We start from the raw sequence: 25,649 nt of genomic DNA, 5'->3' as shown, positions 1-25,649 counted from the left end.
GAAATGCTGGGAACTTTTTGCCTGCTGTGTAGTGCACACGGCTCCGTCGTTACCAGTGTTGCCAATTTAGCGGATTTCCCGCCAGATCTGGCGGATTCGATTTGCATCTAGCGGGGAAAAAAATTGTTTAGCGGCTAGCGGAATTTCTAACGGGTCCTGGCTGAATTTAGGGGATTCTAGCGGATTCAGACTTTTGCCGCATTTTGGCTGAAAAGCCCGAAAAATCAATTTATTCCCTAGAGTATGATAATTACCGAACCGAAACCAGTCACCTGAAATTTTGCTATCTGACGGCAGTTTGCGCTCAAGAAGCTCACTTTCGACTCGCTCTCTTTCCTTCTCTGCAAGAACCTCTTTGACCTTTTTGGAGAACACACACCACTAATGCCCCGGTCAGAGAATACCCTTTAGTAGTTAGGGCACGAAATTAGGGCCCTAACTACTAAGGCCTTACATGTTGCGGTCACCCAGGACAGCATTGTTTACAAGTGAATATGATGACATATAACCCGAAATTTTGCACCAGAACACGAATTAAAGTAATGCGTAAGGACATCTTGCTCCCTCTTGTAGTAGCCGAAAAAGTCTACCCATTGGGAGGTGGAGTTTCGTCCATGGCTTCCCTTCTCGCTTTCACTAGCGTCTGTTGCAGTGTGCACTTTTCTATTCTGCTAAAACGCCAAAAATGAGTTACAAGCAAAAATTTCGCAAGGAATGGCTCAGGGACCCTCTGCTAAGCGCACGGCTACGGTGCAGAACGGCGGCAGATTGGACAGAAACGGTGGAGTACAGAGTCTGTGGCTGTGTGCTCAGTACTCAGACCTGAAGGTGCATGGAGAGAGCGCAAAGCACAGAAAAGCATCGGGACATTTCACGTCCGGTCAACAGACAGTTCGCATCGCCCCGAGAAAAGTCCACACAGCACATGAGACAGCGCTTTTTATTGCTGAACGCAGTTCAGTGCTGACCGCCGATCACCTCGGGGGACTTTACAAGAAGTCTTTCTCGGACAGTGCTGTGGCAAAGGAATATAAGATGCATCGGGCCAACTGTTCAGCTATGGAAGAACGTGCCTTCCGCTCTTCAAAGAGGATCTTCATCGCACTGGGGCAGTGTACCGCCATAACGGCGGAGAACGACCCACCACATCATCATCCCATGTATGTGTGTGTGTGTGCTCATTGCACCTTCAGCCAGCTGAACTTGGTAAAGAACAAGTTGCGCAATAAAATGAAGCCGGACATGGTCCAAGCCATTCTGGCTCAGGTTTGAGACGGCACTGGAAGAGCTGTTTCGAGTACCACTTCCCCTCCTGAAGTTGTCAGGAACATCGGAAAGAATAAATCGAACCAGAATGCGAAGCAAGCTCCTGAACACCATGAATACAGGTGCAATATACATCAATCTCAACATGTTCAAGCACTTTTCAGCGTTTAGCGGATTTTAGCGGGTTCTTCGCGAAATTTAGCGGATTCTGGCGGAATCGGTTGGCTATTTTGGCGGATCACTCGTCTAGAATGTTGGCAACACTCGTTACTCCATTTTCTCAAATAGCCGACCTCAATGGTAGCCGAACCGCTGAAGCGTTGTTTTCCTAGTATTCATACGCGTGGTTATTTACGCCTGTAACTTAATTAAATTAATGAATAATTGAGAGATACATGCTGAATACGACACAGAATTGCATAAAGACTCGTTATTCTGGAGTGTGACCCCCTTAAACACTGATTTTCTCACGTAAAACCATGCTTAACACTGGACTGCATAGGCCCATTGTGATTTATTTTGACAGCTTGGATTTCAATGGATTGGAACTTGAAGGGTGGATTTCTTAGCGTGGATTTCAAAAGTTTTATTATTAAGAGTGGGTAACAGGGTACACCCCAAAGAATAAGTACCGCCGAGGTAGCTCACCTGGAGCGAAAAAAAAAAACACGCCGTGCCTCAACTGTAGCTGTAGGTGCAGAGGCTTATGAATGTGAGCAGAAGTGCCGCGGTGTTGCTGTTGCCTGACGAGCAGAGCAGAGTCGTTGAAGCTGACAGTGACTTGTTTCCAATGCCGGTTACGGTAGCTCGGTGCGAAGATCATTTGATGACGGTGCATACTTGCAGTAATCCGTACGCTCATGTACAACTGACGACAAAATCAGTACCTGTAGCTAAAAAAAAAATGGTGAATACATGGTGTTAAGAGCAGCGCCGTGCCCCCGTGTACACTGTTAAAAGAATGTATACGTTTTTGGGTATAAACGGCTTGTTACAGGCCGCATCACTTTTAAGGTATAAATGCAATACCATCTTCAAGGTATAGTAACTTTATACCTCCCTGAAGGTGAATTATTTGCACCTCAAGCTGTAAACATATATACCTACTACACAATTTATTATGCCTTTTAGTGAATTGTATTTCAGTGTAGTTATGCAGTGCTGTAGATTATTGGTGCAGATGTACTTGAGTAGAAATGTCATTCTTGGAAAGTAGCTATCCTGAGGCTGATTTCCGCCGCTGTCTGCCATTTTCAACGACTGCCATATTTCAACTCTGTCATTCTTCAACGAATAATTAACTCATATCATTTGGATCTATATTTGATATGTGCATATTTGTTTTTGATGCACAAAATGCAATATTATTGATACATTTGGAAATGTGGTCCTACTACAGACGTGCTACAGTGCGACACTTTAACTTTCCATTCATCAAGCCTGTCAGTGACAATGCCAATGACTGTACAATGACATGCATATATCACACTGAAATATGTTCCCTATTTATGCCCTATCCATCCCAGTTTTTGGTGAATAATAGGTAGATGTTGGAACAAAAGCATGTATAACATTATGCAGTACTTACATGTGCCATCCATTTGGCATCTTGGCAGAAAGGTGCCTCCTTGCAATAAATTTATACTTTGAATTTGTCGAAATTTTTAGTTGTCCCATTGAAAAGTACGCATTAAAGATTTCTTAGAAATTATTACATTGCCACATCTCATACAGTCAGACTCCTTTACAACGAAACTCAGGGGACAGCAAAAAAAATTTGCAGTAAAGGTATTTTCGTTAAAAAGGATGTCCATTATTGGACCTATAGGGCTCCAGCGGGACCGCAAAAAAAAATTGCTATAGTGGTATTTTCGTTAAAAAGGTGTTCGCTATAAAGGAGTTTGACTGTACCTTCCAAATTTATGGAAAACACAGCTGTTCCAAACCAGCAATCCTGCACAGCAAATAACAATTACTTGATGAGTAAAGTGAGTTTTCATGGAGCACAATTACTGCTAACTTTCTCTGCACTTTCTGCTGCCTATGAGAGATTATTTGGTGATCATTTATTGTTTGTGGTAATTACATATAATTTTAATTCTTCCTTGTGCTCTGCTTTATGTTTTTGTTTTTATGCTTTCAGTGAAAGCCACTATATTATGCATTATGTTACCACAGAATGGCTTATCATGCAGTGTGTAATAGTAATAGTTGTGTAAATTATTGCAGTTTGCCAATAGTGCTACCTAACATTTGAAGGGTACAAAATATATCCTGTCATGTTATGGGACATTAATTCAACTTGATTGAAAGGAATTCCTTAGAGTCACTGAATAGCTTTGCTCAGTGAAGCTATTCATTGACTCTAGGGAATTCCTGTATGACGCCAGGTTCCAGTTATATTGAAAGCAGGGCGTTGCTTAAAGTAAAGGAGGAAGTGTACGTTGCACGTTCATCTCCATGTGCTGGAGCATTCACCTGCGCATGTACTTCTCCATTATTCCATGTTCATCGCTTGCCCAGTAAACATGTCTCCATCACCAGTCCTGCTAGCGTTTCTTACAGTTTTTCTTGGTGCCGAAACCCGGGATCGAACCAGGGGATAAAGCATAATGCATAATGTAAAAAACCCCGAGACTAGGGAACACGAAGGGACAGACACAACACGAAGTCTCAAACACAGCTGTCTGTCCCTTCGTGTTCCCTAGTCGCAGGGTTTTTACATTATGCATCATCTTCACCAGCTCGCTTGCTTCCTAGCCATTTTTTCATTGTCAGGGGATAAAGTTCGGAAAACCCAGGTGTACTGATCACACAAAAAGTAGTGGCATTACAGTCCACAAACTGAATTTTGCTCAATCTGTGTACCACACTTACTATATTTCATTTTGATAGAAATCATGTCCCCCTTTAACTGCCTTGTACCTGCATTACTTACTCAAATTGCTTGCAACAGTCTGTCCTTCATCTCAAAACACTTGGTATGGATGTCAGTGTTCCAGAATGTGCTGTGTATATAGGATGCATGATACTTCAAATGATGCTTGTGGTGACTAAGTGCAGGAAAAATTTCTGGGCAAAGCAGGTGTACCGACAACAGTACACTGTTACAAGAAAAGTAGTTCACATATTTCCATGCTTAGTACTTTTTTATTTTTTGCATTTTGCATGATATGCGTTTTACTCCTTTAATTATCAAGCTATTTTCGAGACAAAAAAAGTATATTTGCTAACAAAAACAACCTGAAAGCGGTTGATGAGCATTGGCTGAAAGAAAAAAAAAAGGAGCAGAGTGTAACATTTGAAATAACCATTGACAAATATTGGTGTTATTAGCTTTTCAAAAGTAGTGGGCAAAATGCACAATAAGGTTGAATTCTTTCTTAAGTAAGTGTAGTATACTCAGCAGTATAAAGTTTGGCTTCCAGAGAGTTATTGACACAGAATCTGCCCTCATGCAAATAGCGGAAGTCGGAGTTTTGAATTTGGTGTATATGGTCTGGGCATGTTCTTTGACATCCGGAAGTCACTCTATTGTACGGATCAGAATATTTTGCTGCATAAGTTGCAATTGTATGGAATACATGTAGGTTCTGACTTTTCCGGGTTAAACCCGGCTCTGCCTGATTATTCCCTCCCGAGCCAGTTTGGGACTAATTTGGGTTAAACCCGATTTGTCCTCGAATTTCAACCAGTATCATGTTGTGTCACCTATTACTTGCATTATTTGGAGGCACTAATAGTATATGTAGTATAGTATTAACTGCAGGTGGCTTGCTGGACAGAAAGAAAATAACCCCAGAACACCCGAATGTATCAGTAGCACCTGATTTCCCCCTGACAGAAAGGCATTTAACCCGAAGGGTCAGACCCTAAATACATGTGGATGATTTGAAACTGTTTCATAATTACTTTGGAAATCATGGACAACATGCTACTGCGAGAGGATTTCATAATGATATATTAGTGAACCATGTGTGTGGTCCCACAGGCTGCCTTCCAGATTTGGCTAACTTGTACCGTCTTTTCTCTGACTGCTGTGGTGCAGAAATTTGGTGAATGGTGACTGGGCTATTCCCTAACCAGTTTTTTTGTACTTTGTGCTACATTTGAGATTCCTGTGTACCTAAACTACGATAGTTTCTATTGTGCTGGCCAGTGAAACAACAACAGCTTTATTTGAATGATGATGAATGGGGAGTTTCATCACCGGGGGCCTAACCAATGGAGAAGTGCATTGAGTTCATTCTTCCCTTTCATGATCGGCCCACCAACAGTCAGTGTGATGTTCTCTGCTTTCCTTTTGTGCTCTGGGATTGCAGCACTCGTTAAAGAACCCGTAGTGCAAAATTAATTCATTGACGTACCATTACTCATGATCATAATTGTCCGATAAAGCCACTAGTGGCCTGAATCATCACTAACTTTCTCTTTGATTTTGCATTGGCTACTAGGCTAGTTATATCTTCTAATTTCCAGACAAATTTTGTGTGGTGACCAAGGCGTACAGACATATCCACGCCGCCTGGTCATGTCGCCCTTGCTGAAAATGTCTCACACCTAGACCTAAAAATTTTCTTGTAATTTGTCACTGTGTATTGCATACTGTTTGTTCTAGTCCATTTAAGAGTTTGACATCGGTGATGAAATTAGCTTATTGGAGCTCCTTTCATATGATGATATGATGGCTGCACACCTCTCGCCACATGGTTGGCTATATACAAGGGAAAGTGTCTGGTTTTTGCCACTTTTTCATGATGTGGCTTTAAGGATTTTGACCTGGGAACCCTGCTCACAAGGGCCAATTTTGGAACCTGTACTCTTTTAGGTTTTATATTTACTACGCCAGAAATGTTGTTCCTCTACCTCAATGTCTTCTATTTGGTGGTAACATAAACTGTTTTCTTGCAAACTGCTCGCCGCATACACTTGAGTGTGACACATACAATACAGTGTCCTTTGGTGCTCTGGTAGATAGTTGAACAACAAGGGTGCATAAAAGAAAAATGCACAATGCAACACAAGCTCGTATTGTGTTGTCTGTTTTTGTTTTGCGTGCTCTTTTTTTCAGCACCACAACCAACTTGGCCAATCGGCGCTAAGTAGCTGGTTGTCTTGGAACCGTCCTGAATGTCAAAAAAGAAAGAGAAAAAACATACAAACAAGAAGATACATGATGTTCTATCCTCCTAACAAAACGAAAATGTATATCCATGACTTGAAAACCCGAGACGAGGTAGGGACGATAACAGACAAACACAAACACGGTCTCAAACTGAGTTTTGTGTTTGTCTGTTATCGTCCCTACCCCGTCTCGGGTTTTCAAGTCATGGATCGTCACCACCAGCTCGCTTGCTACCTAACTTTCCTTTCAAAAATGTATAAACTGGCCCTGCAAGTTAGTGCTGCTGTGCTTGAAAGGGTCTCATAATTTAACTTTCTGTTGTTGTGGTTTCAACAAAGCACAAACGGGAAATGCCATATTGATAATATTCGTACTGAACTATTTAGACAAATTGGTAGGTTTCACAGGCTGCCTCCTGATTTGCATAAAACGTCAGCTCCTCTTTGAGACTGTCTTACCGAATTTAAAGGAGCACTGAGGTGACCCCCCCCCTTTTTTTTTCTTCTTCGCTGCAGCAGGTTATGCAACAAATAAAATGAGCTCCTGCAAAAGAACGATGAGTGTAGCTGACCTACGTAGTGAGGCCTCTGTTCCGCACACCTATAAAAAGTCCCTCACTAGTGAAAAGAGTGTTTCGGAGAACGAGGTAACGTCTCTCAAAAAGACCATCAAGTTATACATAAACCTTGTTATTTTGTTATGTTAAGTCGCAGTTTCTCTACTTCTTTGTCCGGAAACTTATCATCTCATTCCACGGATGAAAACTGGCTCTCTTTCAAATCGCTACTCTCCAACCTTGTTGAGAAATACGTACCTTCTTTGAGCATCGTTACTTCTTCCCATACACCGTGGTACAGCAAAGCCATTAAGTCGTTAATGAACAAGAAAAATAAATTATTCAAACGAGCCAAAGATAGGAACACCACTGAGCTGTGGGAACTGTACCGTATATGTGGTTTGAGCTACAAAAAAGCAATAAGAAATGCAAAAAAAAGTTTTTTTTCCTTCACCCTTGTCCTGTCCTTCACCCATGACATCCATGCTGACCTCGATAAGCGTTTCTTAACAGACGTAATATTTATCGACTTCTCCCGGGCATTCGATTGCGTTCCACACGGTAGACTCATATCTGAACTGCATCACCTGAACACTGACTCTGTGTCATTAGCATGGATCTCTGCCTTCCTAAACTCAAGGTCCCAGTCTGTGTTTGCTAATGGAGTCTGCTCAGAGTTCCATCCTATAACACCCCGTGTTCCACAGGGTATAGTACTGGGTCCCCTACTATTTCTGTTATTCATTAATGATCTGCCCCAGGGTATTCAGTCATCCATACATCTTTTCGTGGACGACTGCGTATTATACCGCCGAGTTTCATCCCCAGAAGACAGACTAATCCTCCAGAACGATCTCACGTTAATTGAAAATTGGTGTAGCAAGTGGCAAATGTCACTTAATACCGACAAGTGCTGCTATGTACCATTTTGCAGAAACCAGCTAGTAGCAACTTGTTCATACACATTTGGGGGAACTGTCATACCATCCTCCACATCATACGAATATCTCTGCGTTCACCTCAGTCATAACCTCTCATTGCCAACCCATGTAGATTACATAGCAAGTAAAGCCAATTGCACTCTAGGGTATTTAAGACTCCATCTCTCCCCCGCTTCTCCTAATGTTAAGCGTCTAGCTTACCTAACATTAGTCTACCCCCAGTTGCAATACGCTTCAGCTGTTCATACTATTCTTACCCATCAACTTGAAGCCATCCAAAACCGTGCTACCAGATTCGTCACTAACAGTTACTTGCCATACGCTAGTATCTCTTCTCTCAAACAACAAATTGACCTAGATGATCTACCTGTATGCAGAAGGATCTCCCGATTATCACTGTTTCACAAATTCTACCACACTCCTGCCCTCGGATCCACCTTATCGGATTTCACCCCGTATTGATCACAAATTCAAGGTAGGGCGTCATAAGTGCAACACGTCTACCTTTGCCAATTCATTTTTTTCCAAAAAAGACTCACTGAATTAAATAACCTTCCGCCTAATGTTGCCACTGTTATCCACCCTTCCAGCTTCCGCGATTCCATGGTCACTATGACTACATGACTCATTCAAAAGTAACTCACAATATCAACCACAATCATATATGATATATCTTGGGTTTTTGCATCTTGTTTATGCTGTTCTTAGTTAGCTACTGTAGCTATGTATTGTGTGTATTCTTAGGCTTGTTGTACCCCGCTCCACCCATCGCCCACTGCAGGAATTTTTGGGTGTTAAAAAAACTGTTAATACATTCAATTGAATTGGAAAATTAATGTTGTGACGTAACGTGGTCTTCGGTCGTGACACAGCGCGGCACAGCTCTGGCGGGTATAAAAGGCATGGGAGCTGAGAAGAAAGAAACAAAGAAAAAAGGCACGAGGACTTCCATACATCCAGTCCACAGCTGCATTCTCTGATGTTTTTGCAAATTTGATTGTGCAGTTATAATACACCGCAGAATGAAAATATTTTGCATGGTGGCAGCCAGGCTGCATGGTGACCTGACGGACAGCTTGACGAATGAGACAGGGTTACGAGCCATATTAAATGTAACCTCATTGCTCCAGCTCCATGTCAGAAGGTAACTGGCACAGCCTTTGGGTAAACAAAAATGAATGTTTTGATTCGTAAATGAGTCAACAAAATATTACAAAACTGATAAAGACTTTTAGAAACTATTGTGTTCTTTGAGGACAGCAGATTTACAGCGAACACTCGATTTATGAACACCCTTCATTTCTTGAAAAATCTTTCATAAATCGAGGGATTCATAACTCGAGGTGCAAGCTGCGCGGAAGAGAAATGGGCTGAAACATGAAAGGAAATGCAGTAGATATTACGTTCATTTCCACATTCATGGTTAATCCAATCCGGGACTGCATTCATATTAGACGAGAGGTAAGACTGTTTCCAACGGCAGATATCCTGTTTGTCACCGGCTGTTAGAGCTGATTGCTTTCTCGTTGAGCCACGAAGTGTTTCCATCTTCAAGATATGATTGAAATTGACGGCCGTTCTGCCGTCACCGGTCACTGAGGTAGTAAAAGTTTTCCACTCACAAAACAGGTGAGTCATCTCTGGAATTCTTGTGGCTGTGGGACTCTGCGCAGCTGCTTGACCTTCATTCTTTGATCATCTTTAGTGACTCGATCCCAGTACTCCCCTGTACATCAACAACCACGTTCATAAATCGAGGTCAGAACACGTGTTTTTTGCGGTTCGCTCCCTGAATATACCGTATTTTCCGGTGTATAAGTCGCATCTTTTTTCTCAAGTTTTTGGTGGTGCGACTTATACAGCGGTGCGACTTATACGCGACTTTTTTTTTTTCCGGAAGCCGGAATTCCCATCGCCATTGACAGCGCGCGCTATCTCCCGCCGTGCTACCGCTGCTACCGCCGCGTAATAGCGATTTCCACTTCCGGCATCCCCGTTCACCACGTGGGAACAACAAACGCCACCCTGGCCACCCTTCACTTCAGTTGAGTCAGGTTCCCGACATAGCGCCAGCTGGTATCTGGAGGAGTTATGATGCGAAGTTTAAGTTATCGGTTGTTGACTACGCAGTCGAGCATGGCAACCGGGCTGTCGGGAGGCACTTCGTCGTTAGTGAAAAGTGGCAGTGAAATGAAAAATCAAGTCCAAGAACTGTGTTCCCGTAATCATCCCTGGAGGGATGACAAAAATGCTTCAGCCCTTGGACGTATCTGTCAATCGGAGTTTTAAAGCCGTTCTGCGACGTTTGTGGGAGTCGTGGATGACTGAAGGTGAACACAGTTTCACGAAGACGGGACGCGACTCGGAGGACGAATCCTTTGACGGCTTTTAGCTAGTAGTTCTTGTATATAATAAAACATGTGTGCGTCTTATACAAAGGTGCGACTTATATACGATTTTCTGCGCTAAACTGTGCATTTTTTGGGGGATGCGACTTATACAAAGGTGCGACCTATAGTCCGGAAAATACGGTATCCGTTCACTGATCGGATATCAAGGAGTATTGAAACTTGATCAGCATGACTGTCAAGTCATTCATAGGAGCATTAAATGGCACCTTACTTTGTCAGGTATGAAGCCACGTGTCAAGGACCTTGTCACTCTTGCCACACATGACAACTCACTAAAGCAAGAAGATTCCAAGATGGGTCCAGAAACGGGCTAGAAAGGTTCGCAGGTCCAGAAAAGTGCTGTTACACGTCTGCCCACTCGAAACTTGTGAAGAGGGCTGTAATCAAAGTCGCTATGAAGAACACACTCGTCAGATTGTGTATACATTGTATTGATGATGGCTTCTGCAAGCAGCTGGCAACTCTACACAGGACAGGTTACTTGGATCACCTATTGACAACAGTGGCAGAGTATCTGGTCATTGAGATAAGGTCTGATCAGACGGGGAGGCAAAAGGAGCGCCCCCCGGGTCGCCAGGTTTTCATCCCGTATCTGCACAGGTTTTCTCACAGCATCAAGCGAATGGGGGCAAGATACGAGGTGAATGTGGTTTTCACGGCTCCCATAAAGTTGCAGTCTCTTTGCGCCAAGATTAATCACCCGACAGAAAGGAGTTGAAGCAATGTGCGACACAGGCTGGGAGGTGACGCGGGTTCAAATCCCCGCACCAGTTGTGCAGTCGGAAGCTTTCCTTTCGTTTTCTGGCAAACTTTCAGACAAATATCAGCGAAGATCCCCCAGAATGTGCCCAGGATGCATATACTAACCCCCCATTCCTTCCTGCTGTCCTATGTCCATGTCTGCACGCTGCTCATAGCCACCGTTGCTTCGCGGCGCTAACACGGAATAAAAAAGAAAAGGCAGAATGGTAGTATCACACTCCCCGAACCATCTTGCAGCTAATGGTCTGAGGCAGGTTGTAGTACTTCCAGATTGCTGAGGCAGGTAAAGGTTTGTTCTTTCTGCAGGCAAGTAGCTGGGCATCAATTCATATGGTCTTACGACGAATGACAGTCCTCTATGAATATCCTAAAGGTTCAAGTGGGAGGTCTTGTAATGATACGGAAAGGGCCCCATATCGTCCGTAAGATGTCTCATAAAAAATGCACTACTCAAAATCAGTCTTGTGTAGTAACTAAGTTATAAGTAACTGTACTGCTACTGTACTGTGACGGCTTCTGTAAAATGTAACTGTAACTGAATTACTCGGGTATATTGCGATATTTTCCATGTATCAGTTCCCTATAGCATCGTTTTGTCCAAGCTTCAAGTACGCTGCCATTTTTCCAAGACTTCTAAAAATTGCAATACAATGACCCTTGTACATTTCTGTTTCACCTCCATTTATTTTATTCTGTTCCTTTCTAATTTCCCACGTATGACATCTGGAGAGGCTGTTGTTTCTATAAGCTTGTAAACTTATTGTGAGAATTGATCCTCATATCCCCACATTAGTTACGATATTAGTTAACTGACGTGCATGCAAATACCAAGTTGCTGTGACCATAAGTTGTTGCGGGTCAGGAGCCACGAGAAGTGTCCACATACGCATGTGCTGCCTAACATAGACAGGGGCAGCACTATGCTGGGCAAGGCTAAAAACAATGCCTGAAAATCTAGTTTCATTCTTCACTTCTCTGTCGAATTTTTTTAGAGGGCAGTTTCCTTCCGTTCAGTGGTCAAGGGCCCCCATGCCACAGAATAGCAGATTGCATCTAAGACTAGACTTGTTATCTCAACTGTTAGTGCAGGAAGACCAGGCAACGAACAGGAAGGAATGGTTGTCATTATCAGTTTGTACCTTATTCTTTCTTCTTCAAATCCTGTTCTATGAAAAAAATTATATCGGTTGTAAAGCTAGCAGTTCTGTAGTGTATTTCTGTCCATGTGTCGTTCCTGGCTGCTTCAAGTTGTGATATGTACCAACTACCCCACACTGCAACCCTCTTAAAAGTAAACTGTACAGTAACTAAGTTACTTTAACATGCTAACTAGTAACTAGTTACATTTCAAACAGAGTATAGCTAACTGTTACTTAGTTACTATTTTTGCAGGCTAAATGTAACTTAGTTATACTTCTTTTGAGTAACTTACCCATGACTGCTCATAATAATTGCTCGTAAGGGCCCTTGGGGTAAAATAAATAAATAAATTGTTTATCTTGTGCCAGTGGTGAGTGTGTAATGACAAACAACATCAACGCCCAAGCAGCAAAATGTACTGAAAGTCGAGTGCAATAGGGGTGGACGGGTAGGTGGAAGGCCTTGAACAGACTGATGAAACTAGAAAGAACATTGATAAGACACATACCGTCCACTCCTATTGCACTTGACTTTCAGTACATTGTGCTGCTTGGGCGCTCATCATCTGAGGTGATAGCTAGATTGGCGATGATGAAAAGATAACGAGGAAGACAATAATAAACAACACAAATAAAATAGCTTCTCTTGCATGTCATTAGAGCATAAACATCTCTGTAGCGTTTTGATGAAACTAGTTCCCCTTCTTTTGCTTTTAAGCTGACTTATGGACGAAATATAGCACATCTGCATGGTGTGTCTGGAAGAACGAGAAATGGACAAGAAAGTAGGGATAACCCATTTTGTTTTTCCCTCCCCCTGATCTTATGTCCTCAGGTCCAGGCCCTCAAGGAGGAGTTTTATTTTTCACCATTTCACTTTTCCATTGTTTGAATTCATCTGTAGAGCTTTGAAGGGCAGTGCATTTTTGAAGCACGATGAATAATCTGTTATAACTGTTGTCAGTGGCCGTGACTCACGCACTCATGGCACTACCACACGCATAAACTGTAACCATTTAAAGTGCAAAACAGACCCGTTCAAGCAATGGCTTTCTCGGGTTGTTCAGGAATGGAACACCATGTCGACAAGTCACTGTTGAGCATAGTCATTTATAGTGCACATAGGCGTGCTACCAGACCTATTACAAAAAGTATTTGTGACTATCACTTGCTGCAACATATGTAACAATTGCTTGGGCTCCTTGACCATTAAATTGATAAATCAATAATAAATATCTACACAGCTAAAAATGAAGAGTACATACGTAAATTCTATGCCCAGATTTTTTTCTTGCTATTGTGCATTCTTCGAACAGTGCTTGTAGAGGAGGAGGTCATCATCATGCCCAGGTGAAAGCTGGCCTCGTGGCCCCTCTGCCAATACATGACATTTTGTGGATGGCTAATCCCAGGAGTACCTCTTCGTCATCCTTTCCTGGGATAAGGGATTCCTGTCCAAAGTATTCTAGAGCTTTAGGACGATTGATCACAACTGCCCTTAAATACATTTATAAACTGTGGCAGAATATTTAAACTTTCTGTGTTACAAAATTTGGGCTAGCTGTTTTATACAGTCTGTATATTTCCTTATTTTTAGGACTAGCATCCATGACAGTGCCTGTGTACATAGCAGAAGTGGCACCAGCAGACCTTCGTGGCTTCTTGGTGAGCATCAACCAAGTGTTTCTCACCGGTGGTCTCTTCATTGCAAGTGTTGTCGATGGCGCCTTCAGCACAAATGAAGACAATGGCTGGAGGTACCTTGACAATCAAGCTTCTTGTTCTTGTTTTATACATTTCATATTAGCATATTTGTGCATAACTTAGTAATAATGACATAGTAATACAGTAAAACCTCGTTAATTCGGATTTCAAGGGAGCGCAAAAAAAATCCGAATTATCAGGGTGCCCGAAATAACGAATTTACGTCAAAAAACGATTATCTTTATTTTTTTTACATGCGCTGCACTCACACAGGTTTATTTCCGAAAAAAACTGGTTAATAGTTGCCTGTTTACCAGATGTTTGCACGCGAATAACGAGTTTCCGGACGCCCGCAAGCAGTTCCTCAGTACAGGCGCCATCGGGGCCGCCGTAGAAGCCCTTGAGGGTGGCTAGGGCCCGAGCGGCGGCCGTGGCATCTCCTCACAGTCGATTCCGCTGTCGGATTCATCGCGTTTTGTGCCGAACGCATGATTGATACGGTTTCCGTCTGTCAACTGGCGTTGCTGTTGGCCGGCGACAGTAACGCCGTCGTCAAGGGAAACGTAGTCCGCGAGTAGCACCGTGCGGGGAAGAACGCGGTCGAAAACGCCATCGTCTTGTATGCTGGCCTCGAACGTTTCTTCTGGGGCATCCAGTTGATCCTCAGATTGCACAAATCCGCTATATTTGAAGCAGTTAAACACCACTTTTCCCACTTTTTGCGCGAGCAATCATGGCCATGTGCAGTCCGAACGCTCCCATTGAGGCTTGTGCAGTGACGTCATGTTTGGTCACGTGACATTGGAAAACATATTGCCATACTGGAGTTACAGTAGGAGGGCATGCCGTGAGTTGTTGCGGTATGCGTGCAATTACGAGAGAAAATTGCAAAAGCACATGCTGCTGCCCCATTCGGCCCGCAGTAAGACGCCTGTGACGCATTCCCATGTTTTCCCATGTCACGTGGCTCCAAGGCGTGCAAGGGCTGCGCGTGACGTCACGTGCACAAGCCGCGAGGAAGGGCAGCGCACGTGCAATAAGAGAGGGAGAGAGAAGGAGATCGGATGATGCCACTCCAAGGATGATGCTCTCTCTCGATGGGAGCTTGCGCCGCTCATTTTCGCGTTTGCGACAGCCGATGTTCGGGCTGGGATCTCAGTGGGAGTCTTTCTCGCTCTTTTTCGCGTTTGTGACAGCCGATTGTCCGCCACGAAGTCTGAATTATGCGGAGCCCGCTCAATTTTTTGACGAATTAATGAGAGCGTCCTGTCAAATACATGGTTGTTTTGACGGGACCAACTGGAGGAGCCGAATTATCCGAAATTCCGAATTAACGGGAGCCGAATTAACGAGGTTTTACGTATTCAGTACCATTTTATACCAGACTACGGTTGTTCACGGCCACCATGAAAATGAAAATTGAATTCAATTTAATTGAGTTGAATAGCCAAATGTTGTAATAATGGCTCACAGGTAAGAGATCTTGCATATTTACTGCTTTGAGCATCGTATGCCGCATATAACCCATTCGCTCTTTGCTGGCTGTTTTTTTGTTCCCACACAAACTATGCAGGACAACACTGGAAAATTGTGGAAATTGATTTCTAATGTAATCCATCTCTGAGCTGGCCATGATGGAAAGAAACCATCGGTCAGTACGCATTTGAATATGTTATTACATCCGCCATTACCATATGCATATTTGACACAATATAATTTCTGGGCTGCAGAAAGAGTCTAGCTAATATAAGCAGCAACGTTTCCTTGAGCAGGAATGGTCAAAATGGACTGAGCGCCTGGGGAATAGCTGATGTACCAGAACATCACATTCCAATTGAACCAGCTAGAGCAAACTAAAGTGATTGTATTGTTGGTGCTCTACCTACCTTCTTGGTAGCTCTTCAATATAGTGTACATTTCTGAACGTGAAATGCTGAGTGACACACTTCACTTAACAAAACACACTGCTTGCTGTAGTTTTGCGCTTCCTTTCATTGTTAGCATCATAAATATCAAATTCATAGTTTTCACAATCAATTGTGCCCTATTCTAACAACATTAATGCTGTTTTGAAATGTACCCGGGCAGCTTGGCACATCAGTGAAGACGATTACAAGCATGCCGAATACATGCACTTCAAGAGCTGACAATGAATGAAGCTGGACTTTCTGCATCCCAGTATTCATGGTGTTGCAGATGTTCTGAGAGCAAAGTCGGGATTGTCAGGGAAATTGCCAAAGAGCGGCTCAAGTCGGGGAAAATCGCGGATAAGTGCCATGAGGATGCGCAGCGAATCGCGAGTAACAGTTCGCCAAAATGACAGGCTCAGAGGCAGAAAACTAGGGTAGCCTCACTAACAGGGCCGGCGAGAGAAATTACGAGTCCCGGGGATGACTCCAGACGAGTCTTGCCTGGGCCCCCTCCTCATGTCTCCTCGTGCGTGCGGGGCGGGTGGGCCCCTGAAGAGGCTCGGGCCCTGGGTCTCCATCCCCGCTAGCTAGCTAGCTAAGGCCATAAGTAAGGCACAGTAGGAGGTTCCCCTATTGCAGGAAAAAAAAAAAAACTTGGAGAAATGTATTTCATTCCCGCACTCGTTTTCGCACTGGCACAGTAACAACAAAAACAGAATCACATGTTCTTTCCGTAAATTTAGCTGTAATGTATGAATGATGCACTGCAACCAGCGAAAGAAGATACTCATCATAAAGTCGTACGCACTCATGAGACTGCTATGCCAGTCAGTCGATTGCAGAGAGTATCACGTGACCTCGCTGTTGGTTTGAGCGGCATGAGAAGCTCAATGTCAGCATCAGAGGGGAAGCTGCTCTGAGTTGTATTGTAAAACTTGTATAAGAGTGAGGCATTTTCCTTTTCTATTTTTATCTGCTCCCTGATAGTTTCCCGATAGCCGACTATCGATATAGTATACTGTCGATAGTACTATCAATAGTTTTCGTACTATCAGCAGTCAACTATCGATAGTGTTCTTACTATCGATAGTTTGAGTTTCATATGACTATCGATAGTTTTGCATCACTACGTCCCGCTCGGTGGTAGCCAAGATCGTGCTGAAGACTGGGAGGTGGTGGTTCGAATCCTACTACCGACTGTGCTGTCTGAGGTTTTCCCTGGGTTTTCCAGACTTTCCAGACGAATGTTGACACAGCTTCCACTGAAGTCAGCCCAGGACGTATACTAACCCCCCATGTCCCCCACTCCTTCCTGCTGTCCTCTCTTCATCTGTCCACATATGCACACCACTCATAGCCACAGCTGTCTTGCGGCGCCAACATGGAATAAAAAATAATAATAATTCAATAAATAATCTGTCTTATGAGTGCTGTGTGTCAAAACGTAGGAGCAGGCACAAAGTTCCCTTTTGTTTTGGTCAGGCAATTCGTTTGAAATGGTCAGTGAAAACATGGAAAAGCCAGGGAATTTGAAAGCAGCCTCGACTCCTTTGCTTAGTGTGACCCCAAAGTTCCACAGCTTTCCTTCATTAAGGAGCAATGTTGGCCCAACTTGTTCCACCTGATCTCACCTGTGTTGTGTCATGACTTGCCCAGACTTTGCACACCACACTGCACTGTCTGCAGTGGGGCACAACTCATACAAGACAACTCATACCGAGGCCACTCATACCGAGGCCACTCATACCGCGGCCACTCATACCGCGGCAACTCATACCGCGGCAACTCATACCACGGCAACTCATACCGAGGCCACTCATACCGAGGCCACTCATACCGAGGCCACTCATACTGCGGAAACTCATACCACACTTCACAGCAGTTCTGAACTGGGGTAGTTCGTACGTACTAAGATTAAACATCATAACAGCGCACGAGACAAGGACAAAGGGAGAACGGAGACACACGATTCGCTGCACTCGGAACTTGAGAAGTTTTATTTTGACATGACACATACTTATAAACGTAGTAGAATTCCTTCTCTCCACTTTTTCCTGTAGATAACAACGCTAAGGAAGCGATGACAAATATTAAATCTCTTCTGCAGCAAAAATATAGACGGCCTGCTGATACAGTTACCTGCAGCTTTGTATATACAGTACTAGTACAGCTGTATATACTGTACAGTAGTACAGTTGTATATACTGTACAGTAGTACAGTTGTATATACTGTACAGTAGTACAGTTGTATATACTGTACAGTAGTACAGTAGTATATACAGTAGTACAGTACAGTTGTATATACAATACTTCTAAAATTTCTCTTCCTGTTTGTGTGTTTGCTTTGTGTAAAATTGTTGTATTCTCAAAGCTGGGATTACATCCGAATCCTTTACAGTGCATCGCTAAATGTCCCGATGGGGTACCTTTTAAGGCTGCTGAGTGCTCGCGTAACCTGATGTTTATCCATTTTCCCGTTTGCCCAATATATTGTTTTCCGCAATCGAAAGGAATGTTGTAGACTACATTGTTGGTGCATGAAACCCACTTGTTTCCATGAGCCGTTTTGCAGGCGTACTCTCTTGCTTGAGGCTGGTTGACCGTGCAGCACAGGTGCACTAACTTGTTTGGGGCTGAGGGAGCTATAGGAATGCCAAATCTCTGGGCCATTTTCTTTATGTTGTGGGAGATGGCATGGATGTACTGGATAACCCAGGGTTTCTATTATGTCTTCTTTCTAAGGATTCTTTCTGACTGCCTAACATCTTCTTGATGATTTTCTCACCTATTTCAGCTAGGAAGTTATGGGGATAGCGCACCTCTGTGAGTTTAACTTGTTGTGCGAAGCTGTCTTCTATCCTATGTGGGCATCCCCATGTGGGCCCACAAAGAGGAAAGAAACTGAATTGTGTGGTTCAGTTTTGCTTCAATAGAGACTCAAACTAGTTACAGCTGATAAAGAGGGAGGCTTTGCTATCTTGCTAAGGGAACCATACGAAACGAAGAAGAATGCAGCACTAGTTAAGAGCTTTGTGAAAGTAGATCCAAAAGTTGAAGCAGATGTGCATAAAAGAACGGTGCAGATCACTGAAGAATTGTGCCGCCTTGACTCAAGAGAGGTGTAAGAAAAGTACCAAGGAGGTTAGTCCAGATGTTCTTCACGGCCAAAACACATAAAGAAGAGATCCTATTCAGAGCCATTGTGTCTGAAAGAGACACATGGCAGAGATGGTTGTCCACCTTTCTTCCCAAGGAGCTTAGTAAGTTGAACATTAAAGACCCTTTCAGAATAAAGAACTCCAAGACCTTGGTGCAGCACTTCCAAGAGGACCCGTGGGAAGGCTTCCAGATGATGTCAGTGGATGTGGTGGACCTGTACTACACCATTCTCTAGAGTAGACTGCTTGCTACAGTACAAGGACTCATCGAGAACGAAGGTGTTGTCAGGTTCCAAAATACCACAGCCATGCCGTTCCAATCTTTTATGGAACTACTTGGGCTGTATTTCTCTGCAACAGTGATACAAGGAGGGGAAAATTTCGTTGTTTAAAAAAAACGGGATTTGCATAGGCCCTAAGTGACGCCTATCCTCAGTGACATCTATCTTGGGGCTTGTGATGTAAAACTCAATGAGGCTTTAGAGTTGTCCAGAGGGTATAGAGTTTTTCGGTATGTAGACGATTATCTTATTTTCTATAAGGCGGTTGCAACTCCATGTCAGTCCAACATGTCTGAAGCCTCTATAGTAAAAGTTTTCCACAATGAAGGTGGTTGCCTGCAGTTCACATATGAGTCCCCCAAGGAAAACACCTTACAATATTTAGACATGTCCATCCATCTAGAAGTGGGAAAAGTCTGCTCGTCTTACCTTCCTAGATCAGTAAAAAGCCACTTCCTTTTCTGTCTTGACATTCGAAACTTATTAAAAGAGACATTGCTGAATCTTTCATGATTACAGCTGTTAAGAAGTATGCAAACATAGGATAGAAGACAGCTTCACACAACAGGCTAAGAAACTCACAGAGGCGGGCTATCCCCATAACCTCCTAGCTGAAATAGGGCAGAAAATCACCGAGAAGAATCACCTAGAGCATACCTGCCAAGTCTCCCCGATTCACCCGGGAGACTCCCGGATTCAGACCGGTTTGTATGATTGTATGATCGAGAAGCAAATCTCCCGGAAGATGCAGTTTCCCCCTCTATATCTAGAACACCTGTTTTTTGTCTGGCCATACAGACATAAACGTCAATCCCATACGAGCCTGATTGCCATCGGTATCGCTGCCGCTTTCTATTCTAGTTCTAGCGCTTCTAGTTTTCGCGCATTTCGTCCGTGTTTTCGGGCGACAAGGGTGCCTTTGCCGTGTTTCTGCCTTGCATATTGCAGATCACGGCTCTGTGTAAGCTAAACAAGTATCTGCACGTGTTTCTGAAGCAATAGACAACTGAATTGGGACGCGTGATCGCATCTAGGAAAGGGCACCATGTGTTCTGCACTGTTTATGACTGCAACATCAGCATTCCGTGTGGAGGTGTGGAGGGTGGCCCGACACTGTTGTTACCCACGTTACATCGGGGGAGCACAAGAACCACGTTAAAGGTACTGTAAAGCAGCACCAATCAAATGTCATTTAGTGTGGTTATTCGATAGTCCAAGCCACCAGGACAAAAACTGTGCAAGTTTTATTCCAATCGATGGTGCAGTTAATTAGAAAATTACAATTAAAGATTACGGGCAACGCTGTACTAGGTATTCGAAATGAATCCGTACTTCTGACATATACAGCGGCAACCACATTGCATGCGTATAACACTGGGCCCAACATAACAATCCACCATAAAATCCGCCCCTGCAGTCCACACAACGATCCACATCAGAGGATAAACGGATAAGCGAACTGAAATGAAATGCTCAGCCGTTGAAAAAAATGTGTCAGACGTTCAAGAAGCCAGACAGCGTTGGGACTTGTTTGTTCACAGAGGTTCACAGAGAGAGTTTGTTCGAAAGAGGCCGCGAACAAAAGGAGCGCACAGGCGCAGCAGAGAAGTAGAGAGAGCCCCCATCGAACAGCGGCCAGCACTGGGTCACTTCGCAAAAACAGGGGTTAACAGGTTAAACTGTTAACAGGGGTTTCAGAATGCACAGGTAAACAGGAAAACTAATAATATGGTTACTAAAATAACGAAGTTCCGATGTCATAGTGTGTAATACCAATTTTCAGTGTTGCCTGCTGTACAGGGGATTGTTTGACACCAGGCGTCGCACCGCTCCACTACGCCGCATCTTTCATGACAACCGCGTTCTCAGTCGTATGGTTCCACATATGGTGTTTAGAAGCAACAAAGTCTCTAGTCACATCACCGGCATATCATGCTTGTCTACTGCTTTACAGTACCTTTCAACGCAAAGACAAAGTGTACTAGCTACATCAGTTTTTCCAAAATCGAGACAAGGACCGGACTACGATATTGCGGGCCCTTCTCCTCCGTGTTACCAACTCCCCACATTGAGCTGTACATGTGTGCTCGAACCCGCGCACAAGAGCTCATGATAAGCGCGCTGAACGGAAAGTGTTTGCATTCGCTGTTCACGTAACTGACGACGGCGATGTACAACTGTAACTGATGGTTGTGATGTATTTTGCAAACTACTTTTTTAATGACTAGTTAACTAACTGTTCAACATCTACTATGTAGCTCTCCTGGGAAGTCCAGATGGGCTTTTGAAGTTCAGCCACGTTACTGAGGCAGTCTGAACGAGTAGTGCTGAATCTGAGGGCAATTGAGTATGGTGAAGAGAACAGGGACATAGTTTCGTGTCTTCACGTTCTTTTGAGAAAGTGACATGGCCTCGTCACAGGCAGAGACCCAGATAGTTTCTTGGAGAGGGTAAAGTCTGTTGCTGCAGAACTTGTGCCTGGTGAGTCTGCTGGAGTCAAGCGTGCCCCTGTTACATATGCACATAAAAGCCTCCCAACATCAGCTTTCTTCTATATCGCATAGCAAGTCCATTTGCCAACAAACATCCCCCCGCCCTGCTTTTGAAATCTCCCTAATTCGGATGTTCCCAAGTTGGCAGGTATGCGGCGAGAGAAGGCAGTCAGAAAGAATCCTTAGAAAGAAGACATAATGGAAAGCCTGTGCTTATTCCATATGTCCATACCATTTCCCGCAACATAAAGAAAACAGCCCAAAGGTTTCGCATTCCTATAGTGCTATCAGCCCCAAACAAGTTAGTGTGCCGTAGGGTCAACCAGCCTCATGCAAGAGAGAATGCCTGCAAAACGGCTCATAGAAACAAGTGGGTTTCATGCACCAACGATGTAGCCTACAACATTCCTTTCGATTGCGGAAAACAATATATTGAGCAAACGGGAAGATTAATAAACATCAGGTTATTCGAGCACTCAGCAGCCTTAAAAGGTACTCCATTGGGACATTTAGCGATGCACTGTAAAGAATGCGGATGTATTCCCGTCTTTGAGAATACAACAATTTTACACAAAGCAAACACACAAACAAAAGGAGAAATTTTAGAAGCCTACTGTGTACAAAGAACTGCAGACAACTGTATCAGCAGGCCATCTAGTTTGTTGCTGCCAGAAGATACTGAATATTTGTCATCGCTTCCTTAGCCTTGTTATCGACATGAAGAGGCGGAGAGAAGGAATTACCTTTATAAACATGTGTCATGTGAAATTAAAACTTTTCAAGTTGAGAGTGCAACGAATCGTGTGTTTTTGTTCTCCGTTTGTCCTCGTCTCGTGTGCTGTTACAATGTTTAGTCTTCATACCACACTTAATCCCCCCTTTTTTTGGGGGGGGGGAGAAAAGGGTGTTGATTCTGGGACTAGCTCCCTTTCTTTTTTTTGTGTCATTCAAATTCAAGTCAAGTCGGGAAAGGCCATACCAGGATAAAAATGTCACAGGATGTGACTTATACTGAAGGAAATGTACGAATCCCACAGGTGACAGTTGCTGGTGCACACTGAAGGATATTTAAAGCTCACTGCATTTGTAATGGGAAATGAGGATTTTTTTTAAAGGAACCAAATCGAAAATGTCCTACATTTTTGTCATCGCATGGAACACAATCCTTTGAATATGTGATCAATGGGCTATATCTGTACTCCAGCCCATTACAATACTATTCGCTAAGTGTCCATTGGCACACTTCTCCAGACGTTGTTTTCACCATGCCCTGGTGCAACAGGCACCAGCCAGGGACTAGCAACCCATTCTTCATGATGGCCAGACAGACTTAGTAGAACTTCAGTAGAACGGTAGGAAAACTAAACTGATTCTCCTGAACGGCTTCTCGGCCTGGCCACAATTAAGGTCATTGAAGTGTAAGCGTCCTATTCTTGCAAGCAGCCAGGCGTACTCTGAAAAACTCACCAGTATCCCACACGATGACAAAAATGTGGGACAATTTCGATTTGATTTCTTTTTAAAATTCCAATTTTCAATAATCATTGTACAGTCAAACTCCTTTACAACGAAACTCAGGGGACAGCAAAAAAAAATTTGCAGTAAAGGTATTTTCGTTAAAAAGGATGGCTATTATTGGACCTATAGGCTCCAGCGGGACCGCAAAAAAAATTTGCTGTAGTGGTATTTTCGTTAAAAAGGTGTTCGCTATAAAGGAGTTTGACTGTACTGCGGTTTAACTATCCTTCAGTGCGCTTCGGTACTATATGTCATTTGTGGAATTCTTACATTTCCTCCAGTATAAGTGAAATTCTGTGACGTTTTTTCCGTATGGGTTGCTACGTATGGGTTGTCTTGGTATGTGTTGTCCTGTTATGAGTTGTCTCTGCATGAATTTTCTTGGTATGAGTTGTCCTGGTATGAGCTGGGTGGTTCACTGGGGCACAACCCATGTACTAATGATGTGAGGAATGACATACCCTATTATGAAAATCTACTATTGCTCGCTGGCAACAAGTGTAGACATATGAATGTGAAAAATGGAGACAAACTAATACAAGAAACTCTGGGGCAGGTGTACAACAAAGTGTTTATTTTAAAAGAGTGGTGAGTCACATATTCCTTAATGGTCGAGAAACAATGAAAAGTTGAAATATGGCAGTTGTCGAAAAGCCAAACAGTGGCATTGTTCGAAATCGTGTTTGAAAAACGAGTTCAATCCAATTGGAGTGGGGACACTGTGGGCTGCTCGAGTCAAAACCACCATTGCTTCCTGTCCACCAGAGATGTGCTGTAACTACTTTTTTAGTAGTTTCACTATAACTACTAACTACTGCATCAAATTATAGTTTAAATACTAGTGTAACTACATTACAGCAACACTAGTTAAAACTACTTTGCAACTACTACTAGGATGTTGTTCTTTAACTACATTTGTAACTACTCTGATATTTTGTGCGTGTCGTTATATCTGTGATCGCTCAGGTGTACAAACAGTGTGTGGGTGCTCAGAACAATCATAGCACACGTCCCTCCTGATAAAATACTGATGTAGTGATATGTCATGCAATCATACAGTCACGGCCTCCAATCTGACGACGGAGGGGGAGTAAGTTTTTTTAATGTGCTGTGTGTTTCAGTTGTTATGTACCCTGATTAACACAAAACACGTACTTTCTGCACATGCGCCGTAGCATTTCTGTACGCAAACTTGACAACAAATGTCTCCATTCTGCGTCTAACCGGCCTAACTCGACCTGTTTGACCAATGCTCCGAGAGCCAACGGTCCTGTTGCAACACGTTGGATACTGTCCTGACTCCCCATCTAAACCCCTTCTCGACCCACTCACTTCGCGCTCTTGCACCAGGCAAAGCATGCGTCTCTGTGTACCTGCGTTGAGCATTGGAGTGCGTTACGCATTTCTCTCCCTGAAAGACACTGCTGAATTAGCTTTTGCTGCCTGCGTCAGATGCACAGTGCTGATATTTTGTGCATGTGTGTGATGCGCAAGATGGAAAAATTCTCAGAGTTGTCGCTAATAAGCACAAAGAAAGAAGGACGTGAAGAACACGGAAGGCTAAGTTTAGAAATGCGAAGTATAGTTGTAGCCCGCTGTAACCTAACTACTGTAGTTAACTACAGAAAAGTAAGTTTAACTAGTAGTTGTAACTACTACCATTTTTGCAAGCAATTTCTCAATACTTGTTAACTACCATGCAGTAGTTTAACTACAAGTAGTTAACTACTGCACATCCCTGCTGTCCACCACTTGACTTCTATCTGGTTTCGATTTGAATTCCTGTTTGGTTGTGTGCTGCTCATGTTGTTCTGCCTTGACAAAGGCAGAACAACTTGCTTATGTGCAAGTTAAATCAACACAGCGAGCAGCCTGTCCCCGTAAAATGTTCTGAAATGGTGTAGCAATAGCTATGTCTGCTGGTGTGCCAAGGTTTGCTCAGGCCTATCATGACTGAGAAGGTCGCTGGCGCACCGCACGCTTCTTGAAAAAATTTGGAACCCGAGAAAGGGACAGAGGAGGGACGACACGACACGTTCTCCCCTCGTCCCTCGTCTGTCCCTCCCTCGTCCCTCCTCTGTCCCTTTCTCGGGTTCCAAATTTTTTCACCATGTACCAGCTGGCCTGCACCCTTGCCCTTTTGCCATTACGCTTCTTGAGTAGAGTGAAGACTCTTCCATTATTTTGTAACGGGACTGTGCTGAGGTTTGAAGTACTGCTGCGTGTTGTTTGCTGTAGGTAACTTTGCTGGAGTGGATATTGACTCAGTTTCTCGAATGATGTGGTCGAGTCCTGCGCTACCGAGTTTATGATTGCGCTACGAGTCGAGAGTGCGCTTTACATGAGATATACTTGCACCAATTCCAGGTAATAATGTTATAAAATA

The 25,649-nt window shown here is 43.5% G+C and overlaps 1 protein-coding gene across 3 annotated transcripts in view; it reads left to right on the top strand.

Moving 5' to 3' along the window:
- LOC135376064 (proton myo-inositol cotransporter-like) overlaps positions 1-25,649 on the top strand; it is a 173,648-nt gene that overhangs the window by 30,824 nt on the left and 117,175 nt on the right. For all 3 annotated transcript variants that reach the window (XR_010417519.1, XR_010417518.1, XM_064608656.1), the window contains exon 2: positions 13,798-13,957. Coding sequence is in view for 1 of the 3 variants with exons in the window: in XM_064608656.1 (XP_064464726.1) it covers positions 13,798-13,957 (160 nt within the window). In the remaining 2 variants the exon portion in view is untranslated. The remainder of the gene's footprint in view (positions 1-13,797; positions 13,958-25,649) is intronic.

Source organism: Ornithodoros turicata, unplaced genomic scaffold (genome assembly GCF_037126465.1).
Source record: "Ornithodoros turicata isolate Travis unplaced genomic scaffold, ASM3712646v1 ctg00001007.1, whole genome shotgun sequence".
NCBI classification, from domain to species: domain Eukaryota; kingdom Metazoa; phylum Arthropoda; class Arachnida; order Ixodida; family Argasidae; genus Ornithodoros; species Ornithodoros turicata.
This window is presented reverse-complemented; position numbering and strand designations above follow the sequence as displayed.